The sequence below is a fragment of the Caloenas nicobarica genome, chromosome 3 (assembly GCF_036013445.1).
Source record: "Caloenas nicobarica isolate bCalNic1 chromosome 3, bCalNic1.hap1, whole genome shotgun sequence".
In the NCBI taxonomy this organism is placed as follows: Eukaryota; Metazoa; Chordata; class Aves; order Columbiformes; family Columbidae; genus Caloenas; species Caloenas nicobarica.
This window is the reverse complement of record NC_088247.1, coordinates 41023203-41049024: the sequence shown is the minus strand read 5'-3', so window position 1 is coordinate 41049024 and position 25822 is coordinate 41023203. Positions and strand designations below refer to the sequence as shown.

At 36.5% G+C, this 25822-nt stretch overlaps 1 protein-coding gene across 7 annotated transcripts in view; it reads left to right on the top strand.

Annotated features, from left to right (window-relative positions):
- EPHA7 (EPH receptor A7) overlaps window positions 1-25822 on the top strand; it is a 164073-nt gene that overhangs the window by 13234 nt on the left and 125017 nt on the right. The window contains exon 4 of one of the 7 annotated variants that reach the window (XM_065632638.1): window positions 5464-5496. The exons of the other annotated variants lie outside the window; for them this stretch is intronic. Coding sequence (XP_065488710.1) covers window positions 5464-5480 — 17 coding nt within the window. The 3' untranslated portion in view covers window positions 5481-5496. Of the gene's footprint in view, window positions 1-5463; window positions 5497-25822 lie in introns of those variants that run through there. 7 annotated transcript variants of the gene reach the window in all.

Below are 25822 nucleotides of genomic sequence, written 5' to 3'. Positions count from 1 at the left end.
TAGCGTAATGTATTTTCCATCTGTTTCATGTTAGTTGGAGATGGGGAGGGAGAGAATTAAATTTATTCAATTGGAGTAGTAGGGTGATATTTCAGAAGGTAGGAAGCATCTCTTAACATGACTGAACTGAGAAATTACATAGATGATTTGGCACCAAGTCAAAAAATCCAGATTTCTCAGGAAAGCCAAATGGGTGCATTTTACTGTTGAACATTTTATAATACCATATGCATTAACAGTTGTTTTATTGGCCCCAAAATGGGGAGGGGATTATAGCTATTTGTACATTTTGTCTTGGTGAGGTAAAAAGGGAGCTACAGACTTCTCTTTCCAAACTTTGTCATGTGCTGTATACTGTGCCAGACTGCAAGCTGCATCTGTTCCTTCTTTTTTTCTTTTTTTTTTTCTTCTTGGGACAAACTTTTATCTCTTGACTTTGTGAAATATTACTTGATAATGCATCCAGAAACTGAATTTGCCCTATGCTTGGCATATTTGTGGCAACTGATATGTGATTGTGGTTTTTAGGGGTGTATTTTTTTTTTTAATATTACACCACTTAGGAGCTGATGTGTCACAAGTTTACTGGTAGAGGGCAATGAATGAAGAGGTGAATGTGAATAAGTTGTTGTTAAAAATATGTTGCCGTGCTTCTAAGAAGTCCAACTTGTGCATATTGTGAATTGGGTGTAGAGTTTAGCCCAGACAGTATGTTCCAAAAGCTGTGGGTGACCTGCAGCTTGAGTATGTTGACGGTGCTGCATTTTCAACTTGAAAATATTTTGCTTTGTGGAGAAGGGGCAAAATGATAGAAAACTTTCTCAATGGAATTTATATCATTAAGACTCTAAAGGTTTCCTTTTTGAAGAAAAGTTACCTTTCTTCCATTTGCCTCCAAAATTACTCTAGGGAAGAGAATGTAATTATTCTCAGCAAATTGAACCAGAGCAGAAAATGAGGGTATCTCTGAGTCTTGTTATTTCTCTGAAGCCAGTGGAAGTTTAACAGGAAAGTGTCTACCTCCTTCCTTTTTCATCCTGTAACACACTAAATAATTTTTCTATCCCATTTTGAAGAAAGGTCAATGTGATCTGATATCAGGTCTCAGATACAGCTGCATAGGAACTATTGGATTTAAAAAAAAAAAAAAAAACACATGTAAGTATCTTTCCAAAGGATCCTAGCAGGGTTCAAAAAGATACCAAATACTTTTAAGGTGGAACTAAGACCTCCTAGCTAGATGGTCAAGAATACTGCAGGTGTTTCTACTATGAAATGCGGAGCTGTGATTTCTGCTTCTAGCCCCCTTTGAAATTTCTAGAAAGTTGAATGTCTTTGCTTTCTTTCACCCTGGAGTGTTCTGACTGTCCTTCTTGTCAGAGAGATGTGGTTATATATATATATATATACACACACACACATATTTTTTTTTTCTTTCAGAACAGTCTAGTGTTAATAAAGAGAATGATTTTCACAAATTTGTCAGTCTCCATAAGTCATTTGGGTTTCTTTGACCTACTGTGTACATGCCCTTCGGCCTTTTGGATATGTCAACAGAGAGAAGGGGAGAGGAGCTATGTCTGCTGTTAAATGCATCCTCTTTAAGGAGTGATTTTCAAATTAAATCATACAAGATAGCTTGTGTTCTTAGTGGTCAGGCCTAGCCATCACCTGAAGAAACTGTTGCCTTCATGCTTCATAGCATTTGTTTCCAGTCTCCCTTGGGTTTCCTTCTGGCTCTTAGATACACTAAAAAGTGTTCCTTTTCCTGAAATGTCTGAATTAGTCTGATTAGTATGGTTATAGGCCATCATAGTTTTGGTGATACAGCATCCTCTCTCAAGTGTGACATAAAGATATGTATGAGAAGTAAGGCAATATTAAGTTGAAGTGATCAAGTGGTGGAGGCAGTCAAAAATGGCTCATTCTCATCCATAATGTCACCAGAGTGATCCCTAAAATTAACTAACTGCAGAGCTACTGATGGGTTTAGTTTCCAATGAACTAGTTGTTTTGCTCCAGAAGAGCTGACAGGAGTGAAATAGCACAGGCAGGTGGGCAATAAAAAGCCCAGATCCTAGAAGCGAAATTATTGGATAATGTAGTTGCATGTAGAGCTCTATCCCTTCTCCAGCCTTTCTTCATCCCCACCCTGCACCCCATTCCTGTTCTCAGATTCTATTGTCTCCAGGGATTAATTTTATTTTTTGTATTTTGCCAGAAGTTTGCTGAGGATCATTTTTTTTAAGCTGAATTTGCTGCATTTTTTGTCAGTTTCACTGCTGTGCATAAATTTTGAAATCAAAACAAAGCCAGCAATGAAATCTAACAAAATCTTAGTAATTTCTCCTTTAGTTACAGAGGAAGCACTAAAGCTGTCTTTTTACGCATCTGGGATGCCACTGCTGAATTAGCTACGGTTGCTCAACAGCTGGGCTGTTAACTCCTTAGCCATAAAGTCTATCTTCTGTTTGTTCTAAATGAAGCTTTAGTTGGTATTTAGAAATGGAATCTAATTGTTTCTAGTCTGTTGCCTAAAACCATACATCTTGCTTCTGAAACAAAGCTTTCTGCCCAGAAATCTCTTGTGAAAGGTGCAATAGGTATGCAAGAGCTTTGTTGTCACTCTCTAGGTACAAAAGAATTTCCTAGATGAAAAAGTGACTGGATTACTGGGAATTTTGTTTGTTTGTTTGTTTTGGTTTTGTTTTGGTTGTTTGGTGTTTTTTTGATCCAGGATTTCTGTTATCCTCTGATAATTAAGCCACTAAAAATAAATTTAGATATTATTACAAATCTAAATATTATTTTGCTTTTGAGTACAAATGAGAGAAGTGACAGATATAATCCTTGTTAGGGGAATATAAAATGTACATGCCTTACATTAAATATGGCTGTTAGCTTTATAAGAAAAAAACCAAAACAAAACAGAAAACACGCCCCTTGTCTTGCCCCCACTTGACCCGCCCAGTCAGTAAACAAGGTTCTAGGAACTGAAAAAAAGGAGAGTTAGTAGGTTACAGAGAAACTGAAAGTAGAGATCATTTAATGAAAGAACTGGTCACAGAAAAGAGAGGAACATGTTAATAAGTGTTTAACTAATCTACTTTATGTATTTGTAAGACATCTATTATATGGATGGTGAAATGCTATTCAAAGTTGTTCAAGCAAACTGCAGTTCAAAGTATAAATTGTTCTCTGCTTTAAGCAAAAGAGTGAAGTGGAGATTCTTACTCAAGAAGTGGGACAACCGTAGAGAGAGATCCGTATTTGGTACTGAAGTTGAAAGAAAATAAAAATCATGATAACAAAATGTTTGCTTAACTAGATTAACTTTTGAATTTTGCTGCATCCCAAACTTGCTGTTATGAAAATATTTGCCCCCCATCCTCCCAACAGTTCATTTGTATTAAGCAGTATTAAAACTTCAAGAATATCTTTCTGCTTTTACTTGGGAAACTGTGGAGACAGGTTTCTCTTTATGTGGGTTTTCAGTTAGTATCAGGCTTATTAACACTTGAACTACTAGGTAAAAAAATAATTGTTGCTCCTTGACTTCTCAGTTTGAATCTCAGTATTTTTCCTGTACTGTGCAAGCTCTGCCTGCAGTACTAATTTATCTGTTAAAAACAATAAGCTGTACACAGCTTGTGGATTAACACTTTTAAAACTGAAAATGTGTAAAACAATTTCAAATTAATATCTGCAAAGACAAGATGAATCTTTCAAAGTGTACTTGATATGTATACATACCACCTTGTTAGTAAAAATTTAAGACTGGAACCAAATTAAGAATAAAATGATTTATAAGGAGTTTAATTAAAATACTTCGAAAAGTATGTTCAGGGAGTTTATTAAAAGCCGAACACAGTTCACATGACAGGAAAAATATGTAGATGTTTTCTACTGTAAGACTTCACAGAATGTTGTGCCATCAAGCAGGAAAAAAAAAAAGGAAGGTTCACTGTTTAATTCAGCATTACCCCTCTTAAATTTCATAAAAAGTAACCTCTCTTTACAGCATGATGTATCTAATTTCTTCTATAGCCCTGCATTACTGAGAAAACAGCAGCAATAGCAAATATATTTAAGACATTTTTATGAACAGACTTTTCCTTACTAAGAAAAGCTTTTATCCCTGTGTACTTCCTAATCTTTGTTGCCTATATCTGTCACAGTGAGTTCTCTTGTCCCTAACATGAATGAAAAATAAATGTTATATGTGAAAGTGAATAGTATCCTCGTTAATAGTTCACAGAAGAAACTTTATTTTCTATTAGAATCTCGTATTTCATTTCTTGTTCTCAGATATATCAGCAGTATGTCTGTTGTCTCTGGTTAAGTAATATTCTTGTGTACTTTTCCATTAATGACTGTTTCTGACTTCATCAAGTCTCCCTAATAAACATAACATGCCAACACACTGGAGAGTGACTGTTCAGTATTTAATGCTTTTTTCCTTACGTCTTTTTTTTTCTCCATTAAGGAGAGATTTTCCTCATAGAAAAAAGTGGTTTTTAAAAGCTATGTGCATTTTAGGGAACTTTGCTTAATATTAAACTCATTTATAATTCAGAGTAGCAAAGGCAACCAAGTATAAAACTTGTGTGACATAAGTATTAGGTTCAGTTATTGTACTTCTCAAGTCTTGATCCTGTCAATGCATGTACCCATATAACTTTATTCATCTGGGTGGCCCTGCTGCCTATCCTAAGGAGGATAAAGTTGCTCACATCTGTAAGAAACATGAGGGTTTTTTACCCAAGGTAAATTGATACTTCAACTTCTTCATTTTTTGTGGTTTGGATTAGTTACATGTGACTCTTGGCAAGACATGGTTCTCCTGCAATAATGATATCAAGCATTTTTCTAATAAAAGTCTAACTGTAATTTTTAGTATTTTCTGACGCCTGACATACCTCAAATGTGTGTGATTGATGGATGAAAAGGAAGTACATATTTAAGAAATATAATTACTGCTATTGTTTTGCAATGTATTTAATATGCATAAATGCAAAGATTATTTCTTGCTGTACTTGTGAAATAACTTAAAGGTTCAATTTTGAGAAACTGGTGCAAGCCTAGAGCCCTGGCTTGCTGTTGGCTACTGAATTTTTCATTTTGAAAAAAACCCAATTCTGATAGTATGTATTACCATAAATAAACATGCTGTAGGAAGTTTAAAAAATAAGGCTCTTTTCAGTAAACAAGTTATAACTATTTTAAGGAAGTAATGCTTAACACAGAAAACTATCTGTAGAAATATGGACTGAGGCTTCATCCCTAAACCTTAATGGCAAGAAACCCGTTAACTCAATGAGATAACATCATGTGTTAATATTTTCCTACTGAGGAAAGTGCTAAAGTTTTAAGTAACTGTAAGCATATACATAAACCTAAAACTTTTATGCTGATGAAATATTTAAGTGCATGTTTGATTAGATGTACTTTTCTGAATTGCAGGTATTGTGTTGGTATAAATGTGTACAGAGGAGCTGAAAAGGACTCAAATTCCACTGATTGTACATGAGAGGTATAATCTCCAGCAAAATTAGTGGCTATAACTTCTTATTATTCTTTCCTTACCTTTAGTGAATGTGAAGTATCACCCAGCCTAGATGTCTGGTGTTCATTTCTCCAGTAGATTGAACACAGTGGATTGAACTAGGGTGGCTCTTGAAAGTGATACTTGGAGATCTTCTGTCAGGTGACTAATATGGTTGCCTCATTTAGCTGTATGCATGTGACCTGCTGTACGTTCCCTTCACCTTACTGGAAATGTCCTCCTGATGTGACTGAACTGTAAGTGTCCCCTGATGCTTGATAAAGCTTATTTTTCTCAAATGACCATGTATATGCTTTTGTTCTAGTCTTATGATATAGTGTACATGTACATATTTCTCTATAGAAGTCTAATCCTCTGTGCAGGAGAGGGGCAAGATGTCAGAGTTCTCCATCCAGTTCTGGTAGACCATCAAGAAAAAACTCAAGAGTTGTCTGGAGCTTGGATTAATGACCTGATCCACTCCACCTGAAAAATTAGTACTGCCTGTGGCCTCCAGCCCTCCAAATCCCTCAGTTTCCCAGCTTACTAGATAGTCTTCATTTATGAGTAGTAAACATAGTATTCTTTGAACTTCCTGAATGTACCTTTTTTTTTTTTTACACTAAACTATTGTATGGCTATATTTTGAGAACAAATGATACATTTCATGAATGTCAATGTGATTTCTATTTGAATCAATCCATTTGTGTCCACAGAGGGACATAGCTGATGTTGAGAATCTGATTAAATCTGTAGTTTAAAATCTTTGAGCTCTTGCTTAGTTACCATGAAAATGCTTGAAGAATGTTGGCAGTTGAAACTCTATAAGTAAAATTTATTGTATTCCTAGAAGTTTGGGAGTTTGTGTGCCAAACAGCTCAGAACTGTTGAGGCTGGAGCAAGCTACACATTCAAAAATTTGTCTGTGGAACATGGTCTGAGTGGGCAACATGTGGCTGTGATCACTGATCATATTTACATGATTTCTTTTAACTCAGGTTTCCAGATTTAGGTCAATTATTTTTCTTGCTGAGGAGAATTTGAACTCGGATCTCTTGCTTCAAATAGGGCATGCCTATTAACCGACATGTGGTCACTGTTAGGTTTTATTTGCCCCTGCTGAAACTTGCTCCTATAGTCTAGCAGTTAGAACCATTCATATGGAGTGATGGGTTCCAGTCTCTTAAGTTCTGAGCTTTCTTCTATATATACATTTTTTTTTTATATATAAAACACACACATACACACATATATATATATAAAAATATAGAGCATTTAATCTTGGATGCTTGAGGTCTCATGTTTCAGAATGTTAACATATTTTTCTCTTGATCAAGAAATTTGCACTGTATGTATGTATATATTTTTGAGGTGAATAAGAGAACTGGAGAAAACATTCTACTGATATTTCATTTGTTTATAAGGGTGATCTGTTTGTATGTCAAAGCAAACAGAGATGTACTGATTTTTTTTCTTGTTTCCGTTAGAGCATATAGGGTCATTTGAAGTCTTAAAATATCAAATAAGAAAACCTAATTAGACAGCAAAAGATTGCACAAAACTTTTTTTTTAAGGTCATATTTGGTATTTCTTTTTTAATTGTTGCATAGAGATAATTTTGGAATGTGATTGGAATCCTATTGAAGAGAAGCTATTCCTACTTGTGGTGGATCAGGCCCATGATATAGTCTCTTAGCTGAAATCAAACATTGAATCTCAGATGTTTGATTTCTCATGTTTCAAAATGTCAACATGATTTTTCTTGATCAATTTATTTGAACAGTAACTAAATTAGATAACTCTCCATTTTCATTTTTGTCCACATTTTTGGAAGTTTTGTTCTGTACCAGTAGCTCTTTAATAAAAATTAACGTTCATTATTTCCTTTCTTGAGTATATTATAATCGTGATATTGTTTTGTGCTGATAGTGTAACGACAATGTGTTTACAGAGACAAATGGAAAACTTTCAAAATGTAAGCAGTTTTATTGGCACTAAATAGAAAAAAAAAAAGTACTGATGAAGTCCACCCAGATGGACTTTCCTAAGGGAAATAGACATTGTTTTAACTGTTAGCAAATCCCAAGGCTCCACATTGTCACCTAATTATCTCACCTATGGAATTCTCAGCCAGATTTAATCTGCAGCCTTCTGCTGGGAAGTGTGAAACTATCATGTGCTTAAAATCATAAGCAGGGCTGAAAATCATGTCTCCCAGTGCAGATTGAATAGAATATTCAATCTGTGATCTGTGACCATGTCTTTTATTTACTTTCCTTTTTTGTTACTTGTATATTACTTAATTTTCTGATTTAAAGGGAGAATTATTTGGGTTTATGAAGTGTATGCTTTTTTGTCTGCTTTAACTTGTTAGTTGAAATAAGTCTCTATTTGGCCTGTTATTGAAAAACGTCAGTGGAATTGCTAGTGAATAATGCCAATAAACAAAGGAGAGAAATAACATCTTTTAAACCCACTTTTTTTTTTTTTTTTTTCCTGGGTGAGTGTGGCAGAGGAAGAGACAATGATATTCCTACTTTTGATCTTTTATCTTAAAGATTTTCTGTCATACGTAGGGCTACACAGTCACTGCATTGTGTATTACTGTTGTAAAAATCATGTATCCAGGAACATAAGATTCAAAATTTCATGACACAAGTAGAGATGAATGTTTTTCAGAAATAAAGCACAAGCTGATAGTACAAATGATGTGCAATCTTTACATGAGGAATTTTATTTGTCTTCTTAATACAAGGACTAAATGAAAATACAATCCCTGTTCTCACAGAACAAACCCCATTTAAAAAATTCCATCTTTTAAAGACATTTGGTGTATTTAAGTGATGACAAGGGTATTCATTATTAATTAACATTCATGAGATAACTGTCAGTTGCCAGTCAAAGTGGAGCTTGGAAGAATGTTGACATTGATTGATGGACGTATTCTGGGACTATGCACAAACAGGATGCTCAGGTCATCTGGACACAGAAAAACATTACAGATCAGCTCGACATACACAAAAAGATCTTTTGCTTAGGCTGTTTTTCTTTCTAAAAGGACGATATCCTTCCATGTATCCTAGTTTCACTTGATTTGTAAGTTAAACCTTAGCTTTCTAGCACCATGGTAATCAGTGAAGACAAGTCTAGTTTGGTTTGGTAAATATGGGCAATGCCATCATACTGTTTCTAGCTATGAGTAGCTAAGGTACTTAAGCATTCAGGCTGAAACAATATTTTTGGGTGTTGCTTTATAAGATGCTATACATACTTACCTAATGGATATATATTAATGTAATTTCTTCTTTAGGAGGAAGAAAATCCTGAAACCTAATTTATATTACACTGAAATGCAGAGATGGAAGAGGCTTTTCAATCTTGCAGTCTCTACAGTCTTCTTCAGAAGTGGCTTTTAAATATCTGTGGTCATACCAGTTGTCTTCAGTTCCCTGAGTCAGTGGTGTATTTATACTCAATGAAATGAAGACCCAACTTGTGACAGCCTCGCACCTCGTTTTCAAGGAGGCTATTACAAGCCCTTTGTGTGTCACATACAAATTACACTTGCCCTAGGCTGGGTAGCCTATGCACCATGGGAACAGTTGCTCAGATCCTCCTGCTTGTTGTGGTGGGCACCTGATCATACAACAGTGGTGACAGTTAGCTAAAGAAATGCAGAATGGTGGTTTATAGACAGTATAGCCCATTAGAGAGGTGATAGTTTCCTGTATAGGTGAACAGACTGGTCATCTTCAGTGTATGATAAGCAACTCCTTCATGGATACTTATTTCTCATAATTTTTATTCATTTTAATTTTCAGAATATGCTATCATGGTTGACTTGGATTTGTTAACTAAAAGAGATGGAAGGCTATTCATTAAGGTGATAATAAAAGGAGAATAAAGGAGAATATCTTCTGACTAGAGCCACGGGTAAAAAACTGAACTATATTACAGACCTCTGTAGGTTAACAAATGGATCTGTCTTGTCCTCTTTAAAAATCCCTGTAGCTATCTGCTTTGGGAGACACCAGAGTTCCACCCAGTCCAGATGGAAGTAGTGTGCTGCTGGGGATCCCTTGCCAATCTCCATCCCTGATAGTGGTTTCTGAAACATATTGGGGAAATCTGTTGAGAGCTGTCATCATTTCATACTTGCGTGCCAGTTCTCCCTCTCCCTTTTCCTTCCAAGCACCTGCAATTGGAGTTCCTTAACACTGCCTTTGGGGCTGGCAGGATGTGCTGAAGAGGCAGAGCTCCCTACTTTTACCCAGTGGAAAAGAGGATCACAAATGTTTTTGTTGCAAAACTGCTTGTTTTCCCTTGGGTAAAATCTTGGTTGCTTTATTAAAAAAAAAAAAAAAGTCCTTTGGGACTATTTGTGAGACTAAGAAAAACAGGAATCGGCCCCATGTCATAACCATCTGTTATAAACACAAAGAGCAAGGACCCAGTCGTGCAGCATTTTGTTTAATAGGACTTACTACAAATATGAAAAATGTGTATTTTCCTCATTGCTGTGACACTATTCCCTACCAGTAGTGTAAAAAACAGGAAAAAAAAAAAAGTCGTCATGAGTCTTGGTATGCAATCACACGGTTGCATTATTTTATATTGTGGTAGGCTGTATGCAATAAACATCCAATTCCAATAAATATAGGTATTGCTGTATTTTCAAAAATCACTTCAGCTACTTTCACACATACTTTTTCACAGTACAACTTTTCATTTTATGGCTGAATCATGACCAGGTTTTCTTTTCTACTGTTTTTATGACCAATGTAAACTTAATTTTTGATCATGGCTAGTTTCCCTCTCCCCCACCAGAAAAATGTTTGCCTTTTTACTTGATGACCCCACCACTCCTCTCAACCACCTTCCTCAATTATAACTACAAGCGTTACTGGAAAACTGAAATTATTTGATCCATCCTGCCATGCTGTGTCATGGCAGAGAAGTAGTTTTTGGTGGCTGATACTTTGATTCAGCTTTATTGGTTGGACTGACAGCTTGGTTTATTTTTTTTTTTTTTTTGCCCCACCTTTGTGCCCTCCCCCGTGTTTAGAATTTCTGCCTTAATATATAAAAGAATTTATCATATTTAGTACAAAACCCATAGCTCTGTAAAAAATCAGTTTTAGTGCCCCCTGCCCATTTTTTTTCATCAGCTTTTATATGCATGGTTTTTAGATCATTCTTAGTCCTGAGAATTGTGCCAGTCCCTGCTAGATAACTTGAGCCATGGGTTTTAATAGGGGAGTTTAATCTGTGCTCTTTTGCTTCTGGCTATAAACCTATGTTAGGCAGAGCAAGTGTTATTATAATCCTGTTGATTGCACCTCGGTGGGAGACCAGTCCTCTGGCTAGCTATAATGCCTTCAAGGGCGGCTTTGCACAATCAGTCTGGCACAGAGCACATGCAGCGCAGCCCAGAATCTGGAAAAATATATAAATTATGATAGGAGGCTGAGTGTTTCCATGGTGTATGCAGAAAGACAGGAATTGCTGTATCGGATCAAACAAGTGGCTTGTCAAATCTGTCACTCTTTTGCCAGAAATGTCCAGTAGCAGACGTTTAAAAAATTAAAGATAAAAGAGCATCAGTTTTGTTTTCCTTCAACCCAAAGCATTCTATACAGTTCTGTTATGTTTCCTTTATGTCCTTTCTCCAGTCATTCTGTCATTCAAATGTTAAAAGATGTCTGATTGTTTTCATTCCATGCAATAGATATGTTCTAATCCATTTAAGCTCCTAGTGTATTTTTGTGATTTTTATTAAGTTTGTGGCCTCAAATTTAAAGAGACTGGAAATTCTACAGATGTTTACATTATTAACTATTCAAGCCTTATTATTTATGAAATGTATGCTTTGAACTTGACTGAAAAGCCCCTTGAGGATCTGAAATAGAAACATACACAGTAAAAACACTAAACTGATTTCTGTGCATTTAGAGATGTGTATTTCAAATAGTTTGATTGAAAAAATGAGTTAATCATTTGTGGACTATGCATAGGACAAAGGCACTAGAATTTTATTACAGCAACGTTACAGCAACTTCTTTTTCTGCATTTAAAGACACATTGAGCCATTGAATGGTTAATCTCCTCAGGCAAACAGTGTATCACTTTCCTTAAAATGCTATTGGGAAACTGAGATAAATGGTGAAGCATTTTCCGTGTTGACATGATGTTCGCCTGTCCGATTGCATCCTTCCCAACAGACAGCAGAGAAGCAATTACAAAAAAAGACATCTGTGCCAAGGTTTGGCTAGCCAGGGAGGGCAAGCTCTTGTGTTTAAGAGGTAGAGAATCCAATCGATGAAAATGTCTGGGCCTGTTAGCACCAATAAAGCTGAAGGCCACTGGGAAGCTCAGAGAGGGTCTTTTGTTGCGGAGATAGAAAAGGGGCCGAAGCTGTGACACTTGGGGAGGAATAGGGTCAGCTAGTACGATCATCCATCTTCCTCAATGGCAGCTTTCTGTCAGTTTTTAACCCTGCTCAGCAGAGGATCTAAACCTCTATTGTTGGCACCAGCCAATTCTCAGCCAAGTGTAAATGAAGTTAATATTCACTGACCTTATGCATAGCCAATGAAGGCCCTTGATGTCATCCTGGAAATAATGTTATCTGACACTTCAAAAAGCAGATGTTGGCAGGTTGTTTGTGGTTTTTTGCTGAGCCAGTACGCAAAGACGCATTGTTTAGCCACCTCACATTTAAACTGATTTCCATAATAGCCACAAATAGGCCTTTTTGACCTTAAATTGACATAGTTATGGTTTTAGTTTGCATATCATTATATGCTGCTCACAAAGCCTGGCTAACCTGCACTAAATGATCTGGGAGAAGTATCTCGGTTCACTTAGAGAAGAAATATATGGGTCAGTAAGCAAATCTTATTTATGCTGATAAAACAGCAAGTAATTAAAATAGCTTAAATAGTTTAAAGCAGACATTTTTAGAACACAATGAAGAATAGCTTTTGTTTTGCAACATACCTTCATGAAAGGAAATATATCACAGAAGTAAAAAAAAAAAATCTCGCTTTCATGAGCATGGTTTTTCCTGTGAAAGGCCTCTTACGAGAAATGGTTAAGGTCTTCCTTTGTCTCCAGTAATATTTTGTCATGGTGAAACATGACTATTCTAGTATTGTTTTAATTACAGAAAGTTAAACAGTTTTCATAGGTTCCACTTTGCCAGAGGTTTATCTAAGACAGAAGTGTACCAATGATAACTGCATATTTATACAGTACATTTAATCCAGATAGATCCCCAAACCTTCCACAGAGTTTTATGAACAGAATACCTCCTCACTCCTCTTGTGTAAAAGCCAAGTGTCAAACATCTGTTGTAATTCTGGGGTAACACACTATGGCTTTTTTAAGGCATAGTCGTGTTTCTCAGGCCTGTGGTTCTGATTCAAGGAAGCAAATAAAAATATACCCTGTATGGGAGGTGAAAAGTAGAGGGTTTTTTGTTTGTTTGTTTGGGTTTTTTCTTCTGTGTGGGGGGTTTATTTGTTTGTTTTTGTGGGGTTTTTTTTTCCTTTTTTCATGTAAATTAGCTGTAATTCTGGCTCATGTGTGCTTACCTTATGAGAGATGAGCATAATGGCTTATGGTAAGAAAGTGCAGATGCAGGATGAGTAGTCATTATTAATCAAAATTTTCATCTGTATCCAGCAATGAACTTCACGCAACCATATTTTTCCCCACTGTGTACAGAACACAGCAGCAGGTAATGGAAAACTAGAAAACTCTCTATTATGCTGCAGTATTGGTTTTAAAAATACGTTTGAATGATGATTGTAGTATAACTAGCACCTTTCAGGCTGCAATCCATACTTGTCCTTTTGAAAAAGAACTCAAAGTACCATGGCAAGTTTTGTTGTTGGTGGTTTGGTTTTTTTTGTGTGTGTGTGTGTGTGTCAAAGAATGAGTTAAAGATTGAACTGAGAAAGCCTGATCACCAGTGTTGCTTGGGAGGCAATTATCTGACAAACTGGCAAAGATGAGAAATACCAGAACAGATCTGCATCTAATTGAAGTCACTCAGATCTGATCTTAAGATAAACAGTCCTAGGATTTTTTGGAAACTATTTTATTGATTGTGTTCTTCCCATCAATTGTGTTTGTTTGTACCTGTTAAAGATGTGAACAAGTTTCCTGTAGTAGCAGGTTTACTTAGCAACTAATCAGCTAGAGATTTCTCTGTATGCCTATGCTTGGTATTGACTCACATCAGATGGGATTTAACAAAAAAAAAAAAAAGAAAAAAAGAAATAAGTTCACTATGTTTCTGGATGAAATTTTAAGAAATCGGTTATTGTTTTTGTTTGAAGTACAGCACTGTATTTCATTAGCTTTTGGTTATTTGTGTGCTGGCTGTGACATGTGATGGCTCAGTTGTAGCTCAGATGATTAAAAGGCAATTTTCAGTTGGGACCAACTTTAATGGGGTACCTGGTAGGACTAATCTGTCCATATAGATTAACTCAGATTTTTACCCCCCACCAATCCTATATTCAGTTCATTCTACAGTCATTCTGAAATTACCTGAAGTTAGAAGAAAACTTCTGAAGTACAGAAATATGGCCAACTACTGAACAGTGTGGAAAGAGCAATGAGCCAGAGAGCATTGAAAGCAACGAGGCACCATTGTGGGCTTTTAACAAGCCCTAAGTCTGCTAAGCAAGCAAATTAATTTGTTTAAGACTTTACAAAGACCCATTTATTCTGTAAGTTATATGGACTAATAACCAGATTGAGTCACATTTTGATTTTACTACACTGCTGTAAATCCATTCCTTTCTGGCTCAGTTTTGATAGTGTGTCCCTTTGTCAGGCTTTATCCTGTGAAAAATGTAGAATGCCAAAAAAAATCAAACTGACCCAATTCTGCCCTCTTCTCCAGCAGAAATGGATACTGAAGTACAGAAGTTTATTTCTCACTATGAAAACAAAGTTTGCCTTTGTGAATTAAGCCATGGGCAGATTGATTCATTTCATCATGTTGGTATTGAATATTGTTCCTATTTTAGTTGAAAGTTTGCAAAATGATAGCTTTCCATGGGCAGGCTGCTGAGGAAGTGATCCAAAAGTAATGTAAATTGAAAGTGTTTGGTTTAATGTACTTTCCTGTTTGTTTGTGAGTTATGTTTTTTCCTTTAAACAAAACAGAACAAAACAAAAGATGCTTTGGACTAAATGTCAGTGGAAGATTCATTAGGGTGGTAGTGACACCGCTAGCTGTGAGCTGTGGGGGTGTGGGGAGGTGGCTGGTGGTGTCTCTCTTGTTGTCTGAAGGCAGAAATAAACCTGGCAATACCAACATCTGGTTTTCTGGTGACACTGTCACCGTGTCTGGCAGCTGTCATGGAGGGAACCTGGCAGAGACTGGGCATCTGATGTACTTGCTTGGGGCTAGGTTGATTTTGCTCCTGATTGTTCTTATCCACAAGGAGTGAGATCTTCAACACCAGATTTTTCTTTTTTGTCTGGTTCTGTTGTTTAGAATAATAGATAATTTTCACCTTTGGACTCTGGACCTCTGCAGAAGCAGTCTGTATGGATCTGAGTTCATTCTGTATTGCATTGTCAGCACAACCGTGATTTTCTTTGACAGTTACATCAGTGGGGAAGAGAAGAATGGAATTAGGTATGAAAAATTGCTTTGTTCTCTGGAGTTTCTGGAAAAGATCTTTGAAGTTGTAGTGTGAAATCTCTAGCACATCTGCAGATGATTTATACTAATAAAGACTAACCAGCAAAATTGTGTTGGAGAAAATAATATTGGAAGAAAAAAAGCACAAAAAATCAATCGTATGAGGAGCCAGAATATTTAGTACTGACTCATCTTCCCTAATCAGTAGAAAAATGGATTATATGACTAATATAGAATCACCTCAAAGAGAACAGTTAAAACCATGTACCATTTTGTTGGACAGATCGGAAATACTGTAAATAACTTAACAGTAATGAAATATGTGATTTTACAACAAACAAAATTTGCCATATGGGGAAAACAAAGTCTAAATTAAATGTACCACTTTATTCTTTTGTATACTAACAAGGCTACCCTTTTTTTTTTTTTTTTCAAGTCAGTAATATAATTTACTCCACCCACACAAAGCATTGAACTGCTTAAAACACTTGCTGTCAAACTGAAGCCTGGGGATATATCCTCAAGGAGAGAGGAGAGTGTGGAAAGGTGAGGAGATGTGATCTGAGGGCTCGATTTTGGGCAGGGGCTGAGCTTGGGGATGGAGTTGTTTCGCAGCCCCTACCCTGTACTTCAGAGTGCCAGGTGGTGGGTGTGTCGACAGGTGAAAGAATACAAGTGTAAAGCAGGAGTTTTCATCACTGTGGTAGGCCTATCATTCAATGGTTTGCATACCACAGCAAGGTGGTATCTGAATGCTCTGCAAATAGCCAGTGTCTCAGCCAGCATGTGGTGCCATCGCTAATGACACTGGATCACGCAGGCATCCTTGGTTTGCACAACGAGTTCTTTACACAGGGCTTTGCCTTTGTTTCATAAAGTCAATAATGCAAATGCATGAGAATAAAGGTGAGGCCTGACCTTGCCCCCTTGAAGTGACTGGGAGACTGTCTTTCATAAGAGCTAAGGCCTACTTCCTGCTTTTGTTGTATTTTTTTCATAACAGTTTTCAAAGTGCCTTTCACACACAAAAAATAACCGTTCTAATAGATTAAATTTCAGTGGTAAACATTGTGGAAATACCTTTCATAAATAATAATAGAAAAAGAAGGGCTCATTTGTAAGTGCAGCCATACTCTTGTTTAGCGGAGGAGAATAAGGTGCGTTCTTCCTCTTCCCTCTTGCATGCTGCTTCTCTTTCTCCTCGAACAGCACAGGGTTAGATTTTTGTAGTACCCATACAAAAGTTTTCACTGTGTTTTACCCATGCAGCAAGAGAAGCAGGAACTGTGTAATATCACTTTAGGGAAAAAAAAAAAAAAAAAGATTTAAATTTATTATATGGACCTAGGGCAATTGAGCTCTGTGCTTCTCATTAAGCAAGCTGGAATGTCTCTTTCCTCCCTCTGTCATCCCTAAGTGCCTGCAAAACTGGAAATTAAAATATGAGTTCAGTAGAAGAAAGAGGGTTCTGAATCTGAGAATTTGCTGCTTTTTTTTTTTAAACTTCTTAACTTTTAGGCAGGCTTGCATAGCCTAAGTAGCCAAAATTTACTGGTTCTCCATAAAACCAGGAATGTTTGGAATAATCTTTAGTCTTTGTATATGCATCTGCTCAGTCTCTGAAATTAGTTGGGTCATCTTTTCAAACTATTTTCCACAACTGTAAGGAATAGAAGCCATTTTTCCTTAAGCTGGAGTTTAGGCAGTTGTTCTGAAACAATGATAGCAACAAAAACATGTGATTCTTAGAGCTGGAATTTAAAATACATTATCAATTGCTTTAGGATTAAGAATTAAAAAAAAATAAAGAATTGGAAACTTTATATGGTCAAGCCTACTTTGTTTCTGAACTCCACATGTTAAAACCCAAAGTTAAAACAACTGCAAGGTCCTTTTTTCATATTGGGTCAGATCAGTTTGGGATTCTTTTGCTGTTTTTTGAAACATGCTTTTAGTCCTGAAGAGTCAATGCATCTCGAAAGAGTAAGCCAGGGATCCTAGTTCGTCTCATACACCAGTGACAGGACTGCTTTGGAAGTTGTGATAGCATGCTCATAATGACTTCCAGTAGCTTTTACCCTGGTAAAACCATCAAAGGCAAAGTGTCACAAAGTGTTGGAGAATGTTTATTTGTTGCATAGGTGTAGTTGGGGACATAATTTAACTTGTGGAAACACTGTTGCTACTGATGAGGAATGGGAAGGAGCTAAGTCACTTGTGGCTTTGAAAGTCCATAAGTAAAGACTTGGCTTTGTATGACTGGTGAATGGCAAGACATCCTTTTTCTTGCAAACTAAGTATATTTGCTGATGAATTCAGCAAAGCATAGGCATGGACTGCTGCCACTCTCCCAGATGACTGTAGAGGCCTTTTTGGAGTAAAATCTTGCTACAGCCTGCATCTGTAAAATACGCTCAATGGCCAGACTGCAGAGAACATGGAGCACATGAAGTCTGGCACCTTCACAGCTCCTTGTGTACAGTGCATCAGGGAGCACAGGACTTGCATTCCAATGTCTGTGTAATTGAAGTCTCCCTGTGGGCAGAATTTAGGTTAAGAGCGAGGAAATATCCTTCTACACTGAGCAGCAGTAAGTTTCTAGTCAGAGTGCACCCGTTCCTCCATGCTGAAGAGTGCAGGATAAAAAGAGGAATTGTTGGTGGTGAACAAGTGCATCAAGGGGAATCTAGGTTTAAAGGTGATTTAAACTAAACAGGAACAAGTCCTATTCTGTTTGCATGGATTTAGTCAGGAACAACAGCATGTGAAGACTGCAATGATCCTCAGCTTGTAAATCAGATGTTTAGCTCTGAGTTGCCATGTCTGGTCTCTTTACCACTGCTAAAAGGGAATAAATTGTTTGATATGCAATACCAATCTCATTATTTCAGAACTGTGTTCCACTGCATTTTCTACTTTGCATGCTTTTTTTTTTTTTATTTCCACTGAAGTAATGCACAGTGCTCTTGGTAATATAGCCCTAGAAGTTAACAACCTTGCTGCTCCTGTTCAGCCTTCCTGGCATTATCAGCTTCTGCTCTGCTGTATGAACTAAAATGCTCTATCCTGATGATATTCCATCATTCACTGAATTCCTTTGCAACACTGGGGAGAAATAGAGAGAGTAATTTTAATTCTGTGCTAAAAATAAAGTGTGGGAATTCAGTAAAGTTATGCTGGACAATAAAATAAGTCTGAATTTGCCTCATTGTGTGAAGTGCTTCTTGCCAGCTCTTGTAGTGTTATCACAAGCTTTATACCTACTTTGCTGCTGTACAGTATCAGCTCCTGCAGAAATATATTTAAGTTTTCTTTTCTTGAATATTTTAATGGATAAGCTGTCAAACAGTTCTGATGTTTTACAAATGCTGTATAGTTAAGGATACTAAAAGAAGATAATAAATGATAAGGGATAATCAAAAAAGAAAATGGAAATGGGCATATTTTAAAGTCCCCAGTGCAAACAGGTAGAGATCAACCTCCCATTGTTAGCCTTTCTGTATGCCCATCATTCATTAGGCAGGGAGTTTAAAGTTTTTCTTGAAGTGTGTTTTTCAGACGTGAGCTATCTGTTTGGGACTGCGTGAGAGTCCGAAGTAATCTGCTTGCTTCGGAGGAAGAAAGTAATGCCTTCTAGGGAGTATTCTTTTAGGACTGAGAGAATGTCTTTCTATTTTTGTCTCAAAGCCATCACCTACAGTGCACGTCAGGCCTGAGGGGGATCATCTTGATGGAGGGAAAAATGGTTGTTCTTTTATTAATAAAACACAGTGTATTATGTTTGTGCCTGTCCTTGCTGCTGCAGAGAGGCATCCCATTTAAAGTCATTAAAAACTCATTGATACATTTATTCTCACCACAATGCACTAATAGCATTCAAAGCCATTAGTAGCTGGCTATTGTGCATTTGCAAAAAAGTTGCAGTGCTAGGTCAGCACACATTCTACTTTTCTGTGATAAATGAGCAATATTAAGGTATCAGAGCAGAAACAGATTAAAAAATATTTATAGTGTCAGCTTTCTCTCTTACCTTTCACTTTTTTTTTCTTGCTACAATTCCGAGGTAGATGCTGATTAGTGTATCATATGCATGTAGTAATTTTGCATTATTATTTTCAATTTGAAATAATGATTACACATATTTTGACAAACTTACAAAATGAAGCAGTGTACTAAAAGATAACCCTTTAACACGATCAAAAGTCTCATACTCTTCCTTGCTGCCTCAGTAAACACAAAGAGTTAATATAGTCTCACAGCACATTGCCAGAAATTCAGAATAAAAGAGGATGATGTGTAATTCAAAGGCAAACAGAATAATCTTCTGCCTATTTGTAGGATGACTCCTTTTAATTTGGCTTCTGGGACAACTAATAAGTTCCTAAAATCATAAGCTTTGTGTGAAAAAATCACTTCCTACAAAATATTCCAATGAACGTATGTTTGTCTGTCCCCACAGCTTATTTGCATCTGATAGGTTCATCCATGTTTCCATGAAAACAAATGCCAAAACTCCTGCTGAATTTATTTATCAAATGTTGCATAAAAACTGGATGCCATGTTCTGTTCAGCTATTCCCTCTGGGTTTTCGTTGGCGGAAGTTAAAAGGTGAAATTTTGGCCTTACTGAAGTGAATAGCAGGAATCTTAGTTTAATTGGACCAGGAATTGGCTGCAAGTATTCTGCTTATTATCTCATATTCATTTTGATGACAGCTAATTGTGATGTCACAAAGCAGACGCGTCATGGATAAGACAGATATCAAGAGGAGGTACCTTCTTAAGCAATATTGACAATGATTTATTTTAAACATGTCCTGTAATAAAAGAAAATAAATGGTGGAAAATCAGTGATGTTTAAAAGTATTTCACAGCTTGCTATTAGAAAGAGTTGGTATTTTCATTAGGTTGTGGTGAAAAAGAGGATTATCTATTTCTTCATGATTTTTAGCATAATTGTAATGAATATCTACCTGTGCCACTTTCCTATACTAAATTTTGATCTGAGCAATACGCAAGACACTGACTGATCCCCAGTCAAGGTTTCTCTTTCTATTTTGGTTCCAAAAGTGTTGTCCACTGTCACAGGAGAAGTGAACTTAATCAGATGTGACTTGACTTCACATCTGTGCAGGAGGTTATCTCTTGTAAAAGGGTAGACTTTTGAATGAAACCTTTGTCTTCAGCTTCCTTGTAATTCTGCAGTACAGTTGAGCATGTTAGCTCAGTTAGAATAATGTGCTGATTTTCTAAAGATGAAAAAGAATGTTAACCCCTTTTCTCTGTTTCATTTCTCAGTTATCTACTTCTTTAGATTTCACTCTACCTGCCTTGGTTTTAACAACTCTGATTTCAATCTGCCACCTTCCTTAGCTAAATATAAAATACGATACACTCCTCTCCTTGAAGGAGAATATTAAAGAAATACAGTCCCAGTGAGAGTGCTGTTTTGTAGCAGCAGGGATTCTTTTTTCCTGTCATTTTCTTAATTCGGTCTCTGTTTCAAATCTTTATCAGCACTTGTCCTTTTAAGGAAACAGATTAAAATGTCTGGGGGTAAATGGAGGGTTGATTTGGTGTGAATGTACAGCTTCCATGCTTTTACAATATATGCAGTTATGAACAGGGATACCACATGCTTTAATGTTCTTACTGACTGCTTTGCTTCCTTGCTTTTATGTGTGTTCATTTTAGCTCTGCTTGCACCATATTATATATAAGGCAAATGTATATTTGAAAAGAAATTATGTATTATTTTTTAGAAAAGGGAGCACGTCAAGCTGCTGTATTAAATGTTGGATAGCTGGATGATTTAGTCAGTGCTGGAGAGGAGTTATCTGTTAGGAAACTATGAAGGTGTACAAGGAATAAATACTAAATATATTTGGTTTAATACAATGATAACAATATTCTGAAATATTACACAATATATTGCTGTAGCTCAAATATATTGATTATTGTCTGACTAGGTTAGAGATAAAAGCAGTAGACATGCATTTGCTCTGTTTGGTCTCATTTAATTTCATCATAGTGAGTCACATAGGCATCAAGATTTATATGCATCTGATAAGTAGCTGGGATAGAGAGTGCTAATGATGGTTGTAATGCTTTCTAGAATTCTATTTCTTCTGACTTTGGTTGACATTGTGACTCTAAATACTGCAGACTCTGTAAATTAGAAAGTAGAAGACAGAGGAAGGGAAAACCTGCCTCAGAATTCACACAATATTTACCAGTATTTAGTCATCTATTGGTTGATTTTTAAAATTTATTTTTTTCCCCTGTGTGTCTGTACAGGCAGAATGCATGGTGCTCCTCAGGGAATATTTATCAGATTAGAGTGTGCATTTGTCAGGAGAAATTCAGGGAAAGTAAGGCATAAAACATGCTGAGATTTTTTGTACATACAAGGAACTTATAACATTTATCCTTCAATTCAAAAGAAAATCCTTTTCATCAGTGATCAGCATAGGATGGAGAGAATTGGCTGAGTCTTACTGATTCACATGGGACAACTGTCTCTAGCACAATCTGTTTAAGCTGATGGCCCCAGCACTGACAGGACAGATGCTTGGAAAGCTGCTGCCTCTACTGCCTCTGTTGTTGACACCATTGCAAATTCTTAAAGGAAAGTCACAATGAGTCTGACTCTGGTTGAAAAAAAGACCCACAATAAAAACAAGGCAGTCTTTTACAGCCTGATCCTATGGGATCTATCTTGCCATCATGTGCTTTTGGATGGTCTTAGCCGTAGGTATTGTGGGTTGAAGGTCTTTAACTCCTTAAGTGACGATGGTGTTGATTAATAGGAGAATTTGGAATATTGCAAAATGTTTACACATCTCTTACCATCTTCATTTATATACGTTTGGTGTGTGCTGCTGTTGTAGCAGTGATCCTTGGAGGAACTGCTTTTCCAGGACCTAAACAAACACAGGAGCGACAGTATTGTAGCCAGAAAAACAAGCAAACAAAACAACATGGAAAAAGATAGCTATGGGCAATTTCCACAGCTCTTAATAAGTAGCAAGAACAAGTATGGTACACAAAATCAATAAAAGCCCCTTGTATATCTTCCCTTTTACCTCCACAATCCTTTCCTGAAATCCACAAGAAAAAAGATGCAGGAATAAAGCCTTTTTCTTCAGTGTGCCTGTCTGTTAGGTATCTCCTATGGCTGACAGCAAGGTTCCTTTCCACTTCATCATTTCGTGCTTGTTTTGGTGGAAGTGTAGAGAAGACATTCAGTTCTTCTATTTAATTCCATCAGCTGTTAGAAAATATTCTCTATCCTAGTGATATTTTCCTTTGAGCAGATTAATTCTTCTGAAATTGCACAGATTTATTTGAGGCTATTGTTGCTGTTTAGTGTATTAATGCCTACATGCTTCAACCAGGCTCAAGAAGAGGAATCAGTTGATTCTGAGGTGCTACTGTCTGTACACTCAGTGGAAATGTATTCCCCCTTGTTCAAATTGTTCATTATTTAACTAGAGAGAAACAGGAGAAATGAAGTGAGTTGGCTATGCTCAAAAAGCTGTTCTGTTAAGTGCCAACGTGGGGAATACATCCTAAATACAAATTTCAACTTGGTACCCTTGTTACTGACCAATGCTAATTCTAAATAATTGTCTTCTGTGAAGAAGACTGCATAGCCTGCAAAACTGTCCAAATACCTATTCTAGTTAGCACAGTAGTACAATGAAATCTCAAAATGAAATAAGATCAGGTGTGGATTTGGTCCACTTCCACTTCTACTTATAACTGCTTAGAACTGAACAGAGGCCATAAAAACTAAATTTTTAGTCTGTACTATACCTCGTCATGACTAATGAAAATTGAAATAGAGTAGGCTATCCACCTTTCTTCAGCTCCTGCTATGAAATCTATTTCTAGCTTGATGGTTATAATCACAAAGAGAAGGATACAAAAATGGACATTAAGCTTACATGCATTCGAAGAAATGAATTTTGAAGAGAAGCCTGTATTTGGAGTTTTGTGCATATTTAAACATAGGCAACCACCTATAACGATGTATGAAAAGTATGACTAAACTTTTATTTTTAAACACTTTTCATGATGGGACATAAGGACATAGTGCATATATTGTTGTTGACTCAGTCACTTCAGAGTAAGGGCCTATGAAGACAAACAGTAAAAAGGTATGTTATGTTCCCGCATGAGGGAATAGTCACTTAAAATTGGCAGATGGGTTCCATGTACTCAGTGCCAGGAAGTCAGGCTGAAGAAGATGAGGCGATAAGATGCTGGAAAGTCTGGAAGAACAGTATACAGATTCTCTGATATAAAAATGAGAGGCTAGAAGAGATAAAATGAATTATCACAAATATGAGTTACTGTGGTCATCTTATTTCAAGGAATAAGTACTTCAGTGGAAAATTTACCCAAATTCATTGAAGATGTAAAATAATTTTAGTTAAAGAAAAGAGAATAAAGAAAATAACTGCAGTTTCAATCTGCTTTTGATGCAAAGGGAAAATTAAGGAGATAATGCAGATGTATGAGTTGCCAAATGTCATGTTATGCTTTTATGCAAAAAATTTGTGTTTTCCCACCCCACTGAAGTATTTAAGCGTGGCTACAACTGTAATAAATTAAACCTAAAACCCAAAGAATTAAGGTAGCTTTCCAGAAATTTAGGAACTAAAAGTGGCAGAAGTTTGCATCACCTGTTTGACCTTCGTGAGAACAGCAGTGCAATCAATCTTCTAAGTTTAACAGAACTGGAATAAAACTTGAGCAGGAGACATAAATTTTGCTGCATATGCAAATAGCCGCATGTAAATGGACTATATACCTGTCGAATCTTTAGCTGAACAATATAGACTGAGATGACACCAAAAGTCAATCCCTTCCTCAGGTTTTGTGTTATTGGATTTGATTTACTAGTAAAACCACATAAAGCCTACCTAATCTTCTTGCATTCTGAGTCTGTCTGAGGTTTTTCCTTGTCCCCTGTTTTCTTCAGATTTTCTCATCTGAAAGAAGTGCTTCACTTTTCTATATTGGTGGGAGCTACTCATCTAACAGCATGACTTGGCTTTTGTTGTCTTCATTCTTAAAGTTTGTGAGATGTTTTGTTTTTTTGGAGGGGTTGTTCTGTTTTAAAGTAGGGCAGAACACACAAACTCTTTTATTTCTATGGAAAATCTTAAGCCTGCCAATCTGTTACAGAGAGTTACAAAGAGAAAAGGACTATTTTATTTTCATATGTCAGTGTACATAAATAAAAATGCTATGTGCTTAAGCACTGTCAGGAACAATTTATATTAAGTTTTAGGACAATTACTATATGATCGATTCGAATATGGGCTTTGCTGCCAAAGGATGTTGTAGAAACATCATCATGGAAAAGGTCAAGAATCTGTATTTCTAAATTGTACAACAGGAGCTCTTAATTTTGCAAACCAGCTACGGATGAGAGAACATTTTATAGCAGCTTCACTGCAAATAAAAAGCAGAGGCTGTAAGTGAATTCAGTATTTAAAAAAACAAAAAAAAACAAAAAAAAAGCAAAAAAGCAATCAGTACAGCAACCCTAGCATTACCTATTTTCTCATTAAACTCCATTTAATTTTGCACTAGCCCCCATTTTCAGACTTTGATGAAACAGGTTTTTTTATTGCTAATCCGCAATGTGGGCTATGTTCAGGACTGAAGGAGGATAGAGTGAAAATCCATCACTAAGTATGGGCTGTTTGAAACCTCTGTTACTGCTGGAAAAGCATAAGCGCAGAGGACAGATGGGAGAATATATTGGTTTAAGTCCATTCAGAGGTACTTGTTGAGAACCTTACTGCTTGAAAACCAGTATGCCTGTAGTGATGATCTGCGTTTGGGCTCATTCTTGCAAATATGTACAATAAAGTCACCCTGTGTGACACTGACATCATATGTGTGGGTACCCATAGTCAAAACCTCTCCCTGCATTTCAGGAAGATTCCAGTGAGCTTTGCATTTCTTTTACATCTTGGAGCTCCTTGCTCTGAACTGCATTTTGTTTTATTTTGACAAAGTTATCAATAATTATCAAATATCTTAAAAGCTGCAGGCTAAATGCAGAATAGAGTTTTGACCACTTATGGGCCTTACAGGACATGGAAACCATAAGGGCATAAAATGCACAAAAGTGCCTTATTAATTCAAAATGAGAATTAGTGGCTGGGCAAAGGGGTTGACACCCTTTGTAGTGCAGGAAACAGAATCTCCCAGAAGTGTCCATAATTAATACTTGTCGTATCTTCATGCGTATAGTGGCAAAAAGCCAAATATCTAGTTTTTGCATCTGCTATTTCAGTGATGTCATATGTTAGTTTGTTCCAAAGTTTGAAGAAAGATGAGATATGGAAAGACAAATAGAGGTTTTGTGGTATTTTTTTTTCCTTCCTTTAGGAATCAATGTGTACTTGATAAAGTTTTTAATAACTCAGCTTTCTGCAGTCACTAATAACTGAGAATGTTTACTTGTTCTTGCCTTCACCCAAACTATTTTCTACTCCTACCATTCATTTTTGGGCACATAATAGTCCTCCAGTAAGAGGGTTTTATCATTGAAATATGAATGCTTGTGAAGCATGCATGTGTGTATAC